The 14,190-nt window shown below is 29.4% G+C and overlaps 2 protein-coding genes across 2 annotated transcripts; both read right to left on the bottom strand.

Moving 5' to 3' along the window:
• Nucleotides 1-1,414: 1,414 nt before the first annotated feature.
• Nucleotides 1,415-3,728, bottom strand: LOC107435048 (acid phosphatase 1). The gene is made up of 3 exons (XM_048466579.2): nucleotides 3,279-3,728; nucleotides 2,358-2,567; nucleotides 1,415-1,784 (listed from the first exon to the last, which is right to left on the bottom strand). Exons 1-3 carry the CDS (start codon nucleotides 3,656-3,658, stop codon nucleotides 1,607-1,609), a joined length of 768 nt encoding a protein of 255 aa, XP_048322536.1. The 5' UTR covers nucleotides 3,659-3,728; the 3' UTR covers nucleotides 1,415-1,606.
• A 3,979-nt stretch (nucleotides 3,729-7,707) lies between these two features.
• On the bottom strand, nucleotides 7,708-10,111 carry LOC107435042 (stem 28 kDa glycoprotein). Its single transcript, XM_016046582.3, has 3 exons — nucleotides 9,677-10,111; nucleotides 8,464-8,673; nucleotides 7,708-8,073 (listed from the first exon to the last, which is right to left on the bottom strand). The coding sequence occupies exons 1-3, from the start codon at nucleotides 10,072-10,074 to the stop codon at nucleotides 7,896-7,898; spliced, it is 786 nt and encodes a 261-aa protein (XP_015902068.3). The 5' UTR covers nucleotides 10,075-10,111; the 3' UTR covers nucleotides 7,708-7,895.
• Nucleotides 10,112-14,190: the final 4,079 nt, after the last annotated feature.

Below are 14,190 nucleotides of genomic sequence, written 5' to 3'. Positions count from 1 at the left end.
AAAAAAAAAAGAAAAAAGAAAAAGATAATTTAACTCTCTCTTTTTATCGCCTCGTGACCACTGTCTTGATTGGTCAAACTTGGTGGGTTTGAAGTACATCAAAAATACCCATTAATTTACTACTTTCTACGAGCTCCGATAATATATATGAGATATAATATATATATCGTATGTCAATTTTTATTAATTTACTTAATTTATGATTTCAAGATACAAGGTTTTATTGAGAATATTTTTAACTTAAAATTTTTAAATTAAAGATAAATAGATTTAAACATTTAAAACTTTTGGATATGATATAAATTTTTTTCACTTATTAAATTTAAAAATTTTAAATAATTGAATTTATTTATTTTTAATTTAAAAAATTGAAAACATCTAGCCTCTGTATTCCACTATATACATTAAAACAAAAAAATATAATAATTTAAGCTTGCACACATTTCAAAAGTTTATTGAAACAGCGGTGTATTTTGATGATCTAGACCTCTGACGGCGAGTACTGTTAGTAAAAGGGCAAGCAAATTTTATATGTTTTCGATATATGGCTATCTCTTTCCTTGGCTCAACCTTAAGGAGAGTCCAACACATTGAAGGGTGAGCAGTTTTGATTGACGTTTATTGTGTACAAAAGGTTAATTAGTAGCTCTCGTAAAATAGTAATTGGTAAATAATACTGCACCTTGTGCTTGTGAAGTTGGTATGCATTTGGTTGCTTTTGGAGCCTCTAATTTCTAGGAGATATATAGTTGGAAGCTGGGACCAAAAAATTAAAATGCATATCTGCTCGCTCACCTGTAAGCTTTTAATATCTATAGAATTTTTTTTTCTTTTTCAATTGATTGAGAAATTAACAATGAATACTCCATGACAGTTCATAGGTGTCACACGTTTATTTAGTTTGGAGTTATTTAGAAGGTTGTCAACATAATCGGTCAAAGTCTGGTCAACACCGGTATGTTGTTTATCGTACTTTTCAATGGAATAATTAATCCAAATGAATAAAAAAAATAGGGATAACCCAGTCTAATGAGAAATTTTTTTTCAACAAACAGTGAATATGAGATTGGATTAAACTTTATGATAATCTAGTCCAGTCCATATAGCATGTGGATCCAAACAGATCTTTAATATTCGAATTTTCTTGAGAATATATATATATATATATATATATACATTTAAAAAAAAAAAGAGAGATTCGATCGGATTTTATGCATGGAAGAGCGATTGGACCATAGTCAATAGGAAAAGTGTTTGCTTCTTTTTTATTTTTTTTCCACTCTACATGGAAAGAGGAAACAAAATTTTTATTCGTGGTTATGAGTTGTAAGTATAGATAACCTATCCCAAGTCTTATACAGTCCCATATGGCCTCCCGCTAAATGGGTAAAATTTATATCCAAAGACAGAGAGAAATCAAAATAACATATAGTTAACATAACATATAGTCCATACTACAAACGAACACCAATATTAAAATATTCCTAGTGTATCATAAGCATCACTAAGAAATCTTAATATTGAATTATTGAATTGAACAATCAAGTGCTTATAGCTAGCAATATAACTTAGATATTTTTATTTTTGCCAAATTGTAAATTAAAATTCACTTAACGTAGTACATTGGATTAGGAAGTTTGAATGTCCTCTCGCCGACATTGGTCCCTGTGATATCGCTCCATTGATCCCCAGAATTTCCAACAATTCGATATCCTTCTTCTTCTAACTTTCTTCTTTCAGCCGATTTATATACAACTGCTGTTGTGTTTTCAGAACCCGGCCCCCTGCAATGTATATAGATTATCAATGTTCGTTTTGGACACCAAAACAGACATTTAAGGTGTGGTTTGGTAACATATTAGTTTTTAATTTTTGATTTTTTTTCTTCTTATTTTTATATAATTTGTTTAATTCAATTTATTTCAAATGTTTGTTTTGTTAGTTTAAATTTTTTAGAAACTGAATTAATTATAAATTTGCAAGGGAAAAAATAAGTACATAAAATTTTTAACTATTTGAAATTATGTTCAATTTAATATTTTGATCTTTTTTTTTATGTTTATAAATTTTCCCTTAGATTATTAATTATATATGAAATATATTTATATGGAGAGAGTATAGACATTTATTCTTTACATTAATTAGTTAAGAATTATATACAATAAATAAAACATATTAGATTTTTTTTCATAGATCATAAATTAGTTTTACTTAATTAATTATGTCCTCTTTGGACAATTTAATGGGAAAGCCGGTAAATGGTGTCAACTTTAGTAAAATTATTTCAATAAAGATGTATACAGAGGGGAAAAAATAACTAATATTAAAAGAGAAAACTAGGGCTTGTTTGGTTTTACCTGAGTAAGAGTTTCTCCCAAGTATGATATCCGGCATTTTTAAGATTGGTTGCTGTGATATTTCTTAACTCTTCTCCTCTCCCTGTAAGGAAGGCAACCTTGATCCCGAGACTCAGTAACTTATTATAAAGCTTTAGACTCTCCGGCAACGCTGGGGCTTTGCCTTTGGCCAACCATTCAAAGAACTCAATGTAATTCACGGGCTCCGCCCTGCAAATCAATTTATATATACAATTTGAATTATCGCATTGTTTTTTTCTTCTTCTTCTTTTTTTTTTTTTTTTTGATCATTTGAATTATAGCATTCGATCAAAATATAAAATAGACGGGGGCACGCCCACCATATTAATAATTTTTTTTTTCCTTTTTTTGTTTTGTTTTTTTTAAACACAAATATTAGGAAATATAAAATGATAGATTACTTAGCTGTTAGATTTAATAGAATGCTAAAGGCAAAAACTTATTATTTTGGACTACGTACTAAATTATGTGGCTCATTTATATAAGCATCGCATGAGGCAGGTATTAATTGTATCAGTTTTTAAGTTATTAATTAATTTGCCATTATCTTCAATACAGAAAGAGGTGCATTACTACGAACAATATATATCTTCTAAATAGTAAAAGCAATATTAATTTACTTTTTTTTTTTGGGTAAATCAATATTAATTTACTTGTACGGATAAAGAATTACTATTCTCAAGCATTTTTTTTTTCCTTTTTAATTACTCCTAAAGAATTCCAAGAATGTCAAACATTTGTGTAAGAAAAGAGCAATTTTAGTATGTAATATTGCACCATTTACTTATACGGCTAACACAAAATCTGAACCACTTTTTGGTTAATTATTGTCAAGTTCATAAAATTAATAATGCAAAATTAATGAAAACATATATATATATATATATATTGTGTACGTACCCAAATCCATGCAGAGCATAAAAGGGTACGTGGGAAAGTACAGTCTCATCGACGTCAAAAACCCACACGTCCTTGCCAATATCTCTGATTTTGAGACTCTTAGCATACTCATAAGCTTCATCAGCGACAACTTTTGAGTCTTTCCGGTACTGGCCGCCAAGCATGTAATTTCCAATATAGCCTTCACATCCCTCCGGAGCTACGGTCCAGTCAATGATATTGTGGGCTTCCACAGCGACTCGCCAACTCAGGCACGCCGAGTCGGATTGTAGTCGGAGGGGGTGAATTTGGAGAGGCTGAATTCGGTGGACAACATCTGACCCTTGGGATGTTGCCACAAGTATGACACAAAAGAAGCTTAAGAGGATTAATGGTGACATTCCCCTTTATTGAACTATTGTGTTGGTAATTGTTTGGAGGAGAATGTGATACTTTGATTCAATTGCCAATATGCTTTCTTATATAATAGCCTAACGCCATCTGTTTACTGATCATTTATTTATTTATTTATTTTCCTATGTAAGGATGTACGAATGGATGCTCTAGTGAATAGATCGGTCATACTCGCCACAAGATGACAAAGATGCTTTCATGGTTGCTGTAGTGCCGTACAGTAGAAATAAAAATAGAGAAAGAAGTTGGTGCAGTGCCGTACATATAAATAAGAACGGACAAAAAAGCTTTAATGGTGCAGCGTCGTACAGTAAAAAAATAATAATAATTAAAAGAAATATAAAAGTTATGGGTTGTAAGAGAAAAGAATGGCAAGGATATTGCACAATAAATTTTAAAAAATATAAAAAGAAGAAGAGTGGTCCAGGTTTTTTTTAAATTTTAATGAGGAGGGCCGATTGGGCGTTTTTCATTCACGTGATTTTTTTAAAAATTTGAATGGGGTGGACCGATTGATATTTTGTATTCACATGGTATCTTTTAAAATTTTAATTAGGTGTGACCCTTGATGTTTTGCATATGATTCATGTGGTTTTTTTTTTAATTTTAATGAGCTGAATTCGATTGGTGTTTTGCGTTTACATTAAAAGTTTGAGCCGTTAATATAAATTAACTGAGAATAAAAATTACAGACGTAAAAGTGTGAAAAAAATAAAATATAAAAATATATTAGTTGATATTTTAAATGAAATATTTATTTTTTTATTAATAGAATAGAATTAGGGATAAAGTTTAGAGGATTTGTATTCCTAAAAACTAATATATTGACTTCTTATCCCAGCAATATTAAGTACATAATACATGCATATTTCTCGTGTGTGTGTGTATATATATATACATATCAATATTTATTAATTTAATTAGTTATGATTTCAAGGATATAAATTAAAACCAAAAATATAATTATTTAAGTACACATTTCAGAATTTTTTGAAGAAGCAGTACTATGGTTGTTGATTTAGACCTCTAAAGTGTTTGCGAAAGGGTAAGCAAATTATATATATAGAAATTCTCTACTAAGCAAGATAAAATGCACGCGACATCATCTAATAGAAAACAACTAATTATTTATATGGTTTCGATATATTTGTCCATGTCTTTGATTGAAGTTTATTATGTGCAGAAGGTTAATTAGTAGCTCTGAGAAAGCTTTGCGTTCTCACTCTTCTGGTTTAGCTTGGTAGCTCTGGGAAAATATTTGGTACAAAATGTTGTATTTTGTGCTTATGTAGTTGGTAGACATTTGATTGCTTTTGGGAGAAATTATTTCGTAGGTTGGGCCTACCACATTAAACAACGTAGGCTCGTTTAATTATATTATACTAATTTATCAAATACTTAGGTCTATGACTGATGAGATAATTCCATTTTATCGAATAATTTCTTTGCTTTCGGAGATTTATTATTTTTTGCTTTTGGAGCCTGTTATTTAAGGGATACAGTTGGAGGTCGTGTGATAGTCCTGATGATTAGAGGCACCAACATTCCAACCTATGGATTAGGTTCGAACCTCATCAGAAAAAACAAAAAGGGGATTGACAAAAAATAAATGCATATCTTTTTTTTTTTTTTTGCTCAATAAGCAAATGCATATCCTGCTCGCTTACATATAAGGTTTTAAAACATTGATAAAAAAAAATATCTCGTGATAGTATCATAGGTATCAGGTCATAGTCTTGTGCCATACGATATTGCAGTGTGGGAATTGTTCGAGGCAATAACGAGACTTATCAAAACTCAAATTTCAATTTCTAAACTCACAGATATGAAAGCTGAGTGGTTTTTTCTACTAAACTACCACCTTCAATAGTAGAGCTCGTGTAATCATGTTTATATTAGTTTGTTGTATAGATATAATGTTTAGTACTAGATTTGGGAATAAGTCCCTGTAGTTGTATATACAGGTATAGTATCTTATAAAAGATTTCTAATTTGTTTAACAATACTATTATGGCTATCAAAAAGTTTACCAAATAATTTATTAAATGTTGTTGTAAAATAATGTAATATTGTTTTATTAATTTGGATATTAATTATATTTTTTTTTTTAAATTTCACTTATTTATACTAAATTATATATATTTGTTGATTAATAAGGTAATAATACGACATCTTTAACATATTATTTGGTAAAGTATTTTGATCTGTAATATTACTATCTATTAATTATATATGGTAATATAATAAAATATTAAATATAATTAATATTTAAATTTAAATTTAAATATTAGTACAGGCCATATTATTGTCCCTTACTAAAATAACAAATTCCTGGTTCGAGAATTATTATTCTAAAAGGATGGGTGAGGATTCAATAAGTCCAAAATGTCCTTTTAAAAGTTTGTACACGTGGGGCCTTAAAATTTAACCAAGTTTGACTCATATGATAGGAATTCAGTGTAATATCAACTCTACTGCTCACGAGAAAAATTCTGAGCACTTATATAATGTATATATATTTTCAGGATTCCACTATCTGTCTAAATAGACCACAATAATTAAAAGCAATTTGTTTATACACACATTGCATGCATATGAAATGTTGCATTCACCAAGGACTTACTCTTTTATAATATTTCTGGTTTAAAATTTCTAAAAAAAAGTTTGATTGATGAGTTAGTACTTTGAGTTTAGGAACAAATTAAACAAATTCTTAATTAGTGCATGGCATGCATGCCATACTACTGGGATAGTTTAGCCAAGCAAGACTTATTAATCGATCCAAATAATTATACATGTTTAACCAGGACCATCACCAAGCCGTTTTAACAAAAAATAAAACAAAATGCATTATAAATATTAATTAATGAGAGCACTGCATCTAAATGAAATCAGGATCCACCCTTTCTCTTGCACCTTCCTAGCCTGATGTGCCCTTCCTTTTCATCTCTGCGTACGAAAGTTTTTATTTGGCAGAACATTTTTATGTTGCACATCGTTATTCGAGATAATCTATACCCACTTCAAAATATATAAACAAGATTTATTCTATATAAGAATTTATAAACAGTTTTCAGCAATAAAAATTTAGATTTTTTTTTCTTTCTATTTCCATTCGTTTTTTAAAACTATTTTGGGTAAATAACTGGATGTACTATAATTATCGTAATTAATTTTAAATTTTTTTAATTTCTATAGCAATATTTTGGAGATCCAGTATATTTCAAATGTGTCCATGCGAAAACTGGGGTATCATAAGCATGATCTTGAACTCTGCTTAATATGAAGTAAACTAACACATAAATGGTTTTGATAACATATATAAATATTGATAAATTTTGTATCAGCTAGGTTGATATACATTGTAATTAAATTAATGCCCTATTTGGCATAGCTTTCACTTCTGTTTCTTAAGGAAAGCTTTCTGAAAAGCTACTCTTTATTGATTTTTTAAAAAAATTTTAAAGATATAATATAGCTAAACTAATATGCCTTTAATTTCTTTAACAACATTTTTGGAGGTCTAGTATATTTCAGATGTGTCCCTGCAAAAATTGGGTTATCATGAGCATGATCATGAACTCTGCTTAATATAAAGTAAACTAACACATAGCTGGCTTTGATAACATATATAATAATGATAAATTGTGTATTGGCTGGGTTGATATAGATATATAATAATTAAACTAATCTTCTTTTTGATATAGCTTTTGCTTTTATTTCTTTAGAAGAGCTTTTTTTTGAAAAGTACTTTCTACTGAAATAGTTATTGAGAGCTTTAAAAGCTGCTTTTGATTTCTCATAAACAATGCCAAATGGGAACTAAACTTTTTCATCAGCTTAAATTTTAGGATATATTGTAAGTTATTATTTTAGTTTGAATAGTTGTGATACCCATTAAGATGTATGTGCACATAGAAGGCCCATTAGCAAGACTCATGCATACGGACATACTTACACTCCCATTTTAGGATAAATGACAATTCAACATTAAATACATGCATGCTCTAATAAGAACAAAAACAAAAACAAAAACTTATAACATAGAAAATTAACCTGCCATTTAAAGGTTAGCATAACATAGTGACATAGTTCGTCTTACAAACGAATCCCAATATTAAGATATTCCAAGTGTACCAAGTATCACTCAGAAATCTTAATATGGATTATTGAATTGAACTAACAATTAAGCGCTTATTGCTAGCATGAACTAGACATTTTAGATCAACTAATGTAGTACACTGGATCGGGCAATTTGAATGTCCTATCGCCTAGATTGTCCCCCAAGAGATCGCTCCATTGATCCCCAATGTTTCCAACAATATTATATCCATTGTTTTCCAACTTTTTTCTTTGAGCCGATTTGTATACAACTGCTGTTTTATTTTTAAAAGAGGGTCCCCTGCAATATAATATATAATATTTGTCAATATTGTTCACTTTGAGAAAAAAAAAAAAGAAAGAAAAAAAAAAAGAGACATTTTAGGCTTCATTGGTTCATACGTGGTAGAGGCTAGGGTGGCCTATAATGGAAGAAAATAAACAAAACTAATTAAATTAGTTTTACTTAATTTAACTTATAGTAGTATATTACACATTTAACTAATGTATTTCCAAATTCTTATTAGAAACTTAGTGCGCTCATTTAATAAGGTACTTCTAATTATTTTACTGTTTTTGTTAACTGTGTTAACTAACAAAGGAGTGATGCCAGTGTTAAGGTTATTATCGAATAAAGATAAATAGAGTGGGGAAAATTAAAGACAAAGCTTGGGCTTGATGGGTAATTTACTTGAGTATTAGTTTCTCCCAAGTATGATATCCAGCATTTAGAAGGTTGGTTTGTGTGATATCTCTTTGCTCTTCTGATCTCCCTGTAATGAAGGCAACCTTTATCCCAAGATTCAGTAAATTGTTATAAAGCTGAAGACTCTCGGGCAACGCTGGGGCTTTGCCGGTGGCCACCCATTTATTAAACGCAGTGGGATTGTATGGCTCTACCCTGCAAATAAATTAGTTTTAATAAATATAGAAATTAAATTATCACCACATATATAAAATATTGTATTCAATCTAATATAAAATATTAGAAAAAAATCATTTTGACCCCTTCAGTTTTACCCTAATTATATTTAGATCTATGCTTTAGAAAACATCATTTACCTTCATTTAGTTTTCTATATCTATTAAAACAAATTTATGTTCTTCCTAATTAACTTTAACAATTAAGATTAAAATTGAATTTTCACAATGTTATTCAATAATAAAATATTATTTTTTAACTTTTATTAAGTCTTTAATGGTTAAAACTAATTGGAAAAAACTAACAAATAGGTTTATTTTGATAAATATACAAAGCTACAGAAAGGTTAAGGATATTTTTAAAAAAATGTAAAGCAGAGTTTTAATTGTAGTTATAGAGAAACAAAGGAGTCTAAATGATTTTGTCTCTTAAAATATATTATATATAAGTCACACCTACCATATCAATAATATTCTGTTTTTTTTTTTTTTTTTTTTTGGTAAAAATACCAAAATATTATTTTTAATATGTATATACACACGATGATAGGCCAGCCCTCATATTTAATATAATGCTAGATTTAAGAACCTATCATTTTGTGCGACCTGGCCACTTATGAATTATACAAAGATAAATGATACAGATATTCACCTAATTGCGCGCATTGAATCGGGTTGATACTGTATTAATTTAAAGTGACGAATTACATTTTCATACAAGAAGAGGTATCTTCTACTTGAAGCAATATTAGGGTCCTTTGCAACTCTCTAGCGTTTTTTTTTTTTCATCAGAAAAAGAAAAATAATATTAACATCTTTGTAAGAAAAGAATTATTTATATGCTTGTAATGTGTAATTTGTACTTGTGCAAACCAGCATAAATCTGAAATAGTTTTTGGTTAATTATATATCGATAAAAAAAGAAAAAAAAGCTAATAAAATGATGCAGAAGTTTAAGCAGAATTGATTGAGTGGTTACGTACCCAAACCCATGTTTAGCATAATAAGGTAGATTGGAAAGTGAAGTCTCGTCAATGTCAAAGATCCACAAGTCCTTCTTGCGGACTCTGAGACTCTTAGCATACTCATAAGCTTCATAAGTAACCACTTTCGAGTCTTTCCGGTATTGGCCGCCAAGCAAGTAGTTCCCGACATACCCTTCGCATTCCTCAGGGACGGTTTTCCAGCCAATGATATTGTTAGTTTCGACGCCCAGTCGCCAGCTCAGGCACGACACTCCGGCAACATAGTATCCACCGAAGCCGGACTGGGGTCGGAGAGGGTGAATTTGGTTGGCTACCGCAAGGTCTGAATTACCTTGGGATGATGAGGCCACGAGTATGGCACGAAAGAAGTTTAAGACGAATGGTGACAATCCCATTTTGATTAATGTATTTGTTGTTTGATTGAATTCCCAATTCGCCTTCTTTTATATATATATATATATATATATATAGTGGCCTAGCTAGCGATATCCATCTATTATATTAACTTATATTTATTTATTTATTTATTTATTCTATATACGGATCTACGAGTAGGACCCCCTTGGTCATGATTGGCGGGCTAGAACAATGTCTATAATTAATTAATTAATTAATTTACATCTTTTTCCTAGCTCGAATAATATATGCAAATACATATCATATGCACATATTTTAATGATTTAGTTAAGATTTCAAGATATTAAAAGAAAAAATACAATAATTATAAGTACATTTCAAAAGTTTATTAAGGTAGTAGTAGTATACATCAAAGGGTTATTTCAAATACAAGGTTTAATTGGACTAGAGAATTTGAAATCCTATTTAATAATATTAGGCTAAATTTGAAAATTTTAAATTTAATTGGCTTTGATATAATCAAATTAATATAATATGGTTTTGATATATATATTTTTTTTGATAAAGATAATATGGTTTTGATATATATGCGTATATATATATATGTCTTTCCTAAATTAGTTCAGCACTCCAAAGAGAGTTTAACACATTATTAATTAAAGGCTAAGCTTTTGATTGAAGTTTATTCTGTGCACAGCTGATTTATTAGTAGCTTTTGGGGAACAGTTGGTATATATTTTTGCATTGTGCCTTAATGTGAATTTGTCATATAAATTTAATAGTTTCGGAGTCTACTATTTTCTGGAAGTTAACTAGAAAGAGGGATTATAAGAGGCATTTTCAATGTTAAATGTATATTGCACGTCGTTTAACACAGAAATTAATACTTTTAAAATTATGTTGCATTAATACATAGTTAATTTTAAAATTATTTTTTATAATAATCTCTAAAAAATTATTTATAATTATTAATTAATTATATATTTTAATTATTTTTTTAAAAATTGATTTTTGAAAAATTTTATGCTTTTATAGAAATTTATAATGGCATCATTTAATAATATTTATCAATTTTAAATATTGTTATTAATAAATATTATCTATATTATTTATATAATATATTTATTTTCATTCGTGACTTAAAATCGATGTAGGTTCTGCTGCTTGCTTATCTATAGGCCTTTTAGTATCCAATTAATTAAGAAAGCATGGCACACCATGATGGTTCATGGACAGAAAAAAATCAAGCTCTCAGTAGCCACGTTTATATCGTTTGGTACTTTTTTTCCTTTGAAAGGTTTCACTCGTTTTGGCAGTAGGTTACTGGTGTTATGTTTTTTTTGGGGAATCCAACAGATCTCAATAAAAGAGATTTGCTCATACGGCCCTGTCAACATTATGCTCAAGACAGACAGTGGCATGCATGTGCGGAGAAAGTGCTGCTTTTATACCAATGCTTGATAATTAACTACTTTTCTTTATTAAAAATTCATTAAAAAAAAAAGTTTGATTATTTTAACAAAAAAATACTATGATTTTGGAAACAGAAAACAATTTCCTAGTTAGCATATGGCATCTACACAAATAATTTTCTTTTCTTTGTTTTTATATTCTTTGTCTTGAATCAATTAAATATATTGTCAAGGTAAATAAATATATCATATATAATATATAATATATTCATTTTCCTTTGTAGATATCGATACGTTGTCTTATTAAAAGAAACGAAACACAGGATTCAATATGCACCAGCCACCTACCCACCGACAGAAATCAGTTAAAAGGATTTGGAATCTGCCTCTGTCAAATCAAAAGTCAAAACTCTAGAAGTAGTGATTATAAGTTAAGGGTTAAATTAATCTTAACGTTTACATACTCATAATCACCTAAATATAAATAAATAAATAAATGGATAAATTGTTAAATCGATGGGCAAATAAAAACAATAAACCAATTAAACATCATTATATTATTTATTATATCATTTAATAAATATTTTATTAATTTTTCTAATAATTTAATAGTTTCATCATAAAAAATATTGGAGTGCTGAGAATTGGAAAGGATAGAGAAGCGAAAGTGTGGGAACAAATTAAAAAAAAAAAAAAAAAAAAAAAAAAAGAAGAAGAAGAAGAAGAAGAAGAAGAAGAAAGAATGAAGGAAACCGCTGCTTTGATTGGATTCCTTATCTATGGCATTGAGCCAGATTTATTCTTTTTTCCCGTTCCGTTCTCATCCTCATCCTGTTTCCCGGATAAGTGGGAGTGGACCCCATTAAAAGAAAAAAGCCACATGATGACTTGTTGCGGTTAAAATCTTTTTACGTTACATATAATAGTTTTTACCCACAGTAATTAGGCAGGCTATTAGAAAGTGAAAAATTCCATGGACCTGGCGTTGCGTGGGATGCACATTCCACATAAGGATTTTTTTGAAAAGTATTAAAAAATAATAATTTTTTTTTTAAAAAAAAATTAGCTATCTTTTACGACATCCATCCGAATTAAAATATTTTTTATTACTATTTTTTTTTAATTTTTTTCCTACTAAAACACTTATTTTCTCTATTTTCCTTTCTTTTTTTTTTTTTTTTTTGAAACACAGCAAGGCCTTCGAACACATTAAGGCTTTACATTTCCCTTTCGAAACATACCATTCAAACATAGCTAGGATTTTCCTTTTCCTTTTGAAATTGACTATTTGACTTTACTCACAATTCCTTTTCTCCTATCCATTATTGAGGTTGAAGAAGCATTCTCTGCTTTCACAAGTCCAAATTACAAAGCTGAGGACCCAAAAATCTTCCTCTTTTTCCATTATTGATGCTGCACAGCCCAACTTTTTCAAAGGTTAGTTTCGCTCCCTTTTCTGTTAGTCTTTCCCTTTCGAAACACACCATTCGATTTTACTCACAGTTCCTTTCTTTCGATTTGTTATTGAGGTTGAAGAAGCAACCTCTGCTTTCATAAGTCCAAACTAGGAAGCTCAGGACCCAGAAATCTTCCTCCTTTCCCGTTGTTTATGCTGTACAATCCAACTTCTTCAAAGGTTAGTTTCGCTCTTTTATTATTATTATTTTTTTTACCTTCACTTTAATATCTCCACTTATTTCCTGTAAAAACTTTCAATTTGATTCCGCTTCTCAACTGGGTTTTTATTTCCCTTATTATTCTCTTTTCATTTTTATATATTATGTACCAAAAAAGTGGTTTTTTTTTTGGTCAATTTTTTTTTTGGGGTATTATAGGTTTGATAAGGAAAAAAGTTTTCTGCATATAATTGATAAATAGATGTTGATGTCTATGTCTGATAAGGAGATCTCCAGCGTTGGCATTAGTGGTGGTGGTGGTGAAGGTGGTGGTGGGTGTGGAGGTGACGATGGTGAGGAAGACAACAATGAGAGGTTGTGTTTCTGTTTGATATGGTTTTAAGAGCATTTTGTTTTGGATAACATGCCTAAATATTTGATGTTGACTGTTTCATTTTATTGTATAAGTTGGTATCAATTACTCTCTCTAGTCTATCCCATATGGTGATGATTTGAGGAAGGGAATTCATTAGTGCTACGCATATATATCTGGGAAGTAGTGTGAAATTGAAATGATTAGGGTGTTCTATAGGCATTTGGCATGTTCTTCTCCAAGTACCTGAATAAGTTTTTAGATGTGCAACTCATCATTTATAGTTGAAGCATATAGGTGAAGAAATCATTCTTTTACTCTCTACAGGCCCTTAACAGATACCACAACTTGATTTTAAAAACTTAATATGCATAATATTATTCTTGGTCCATGGATTTCTTTATTTCTAGTTTTAGGAAACCTTTTCTTGATTTTTGTGGGAGACAAAGCAAACACCTGTAGCTATTAATGAGATATTTTCTTGAGAATGAGAAGATTTTGATTGTTAAAATCACTATAAGAGTATCTTATAGAAAATTATTTCTGCTTGCTTAAGCATGTAAACTTTCTGGTTTAACAATGCAAGGAAGATCTAGTTGTTTACTGATTTTTTGAATAGCCTTTTGCTGTGTATCTGCAATTATAATATGCATGTCTTTTATAAACTTAAGAGGCTATGCAAACAAGATGTTGTTTAAAAATTAACCTCCTTATGTTTCTATGGCTTAAATTCAAATGTTATTTAAAAATACA

This window comes from Ziziphus jujuba, chromosome 1 (genome assembly GCF_031755915.1).
Source record: "Ziziphus jujuba cultivar Dongzao chromosome 1, ASM3175591v1".
Taxonomy (NCBI): domain Eukaryota; kingdom Viridiplantae; phylum Streptophyta; class Magnoliopsida; order Rosales; family Rhamnaceae; genus Ziziphus; species Ziziphus jujuba.
This window is presented reverse-complemented; position numbering and strand designations above follow the sequence as displayed.

Bases quoted from the DNA above. Each gene is read 5' to 3' on its own strand.
- LOC107435048 (XM_048466579.2), bottom strand. From the start codon at position 3,658: ATGTCACCATTAATCCTCTTAAGCTTCTTTTGTGTCATACTTGTGGCA. The intron at 2,568-3,278 runs GTACGTACACAA...ATTGATTTGCAG, and splicing joins TATGCTCTGCATGGATTTGG to GGCGGAGCCCGTGAATTACA. The intron at 1,785-2,357 runs GTAAAACCAAAC...TATACATTGCAG, and splicing joins TGGGAGAAACTCTTACTCAG to GGGGCCGGGTTCTGAAAACA.
- LOC107435042 (XM_016046582.3), bottom strand. From the start codon at position 10,074: ATGGGATTGTCACCATTCGTCTTAAACTTCTTTCGTGCCATACTCGTG. The intron at 8,674-9,676 runs GTACGTAACCAC...ATTTATTTGCAG, and splicing joins TATGCTAAACATGGGTTTGG to GGTAGAGCCATACAATCCCA. The intron at 8,074-8,463 runs GTAAATTACCCA...ATTATATTGCAG, and splicing joins TGGGAGAAACTAATACTCAA to GGGACCCTCTTTTAAAAATA.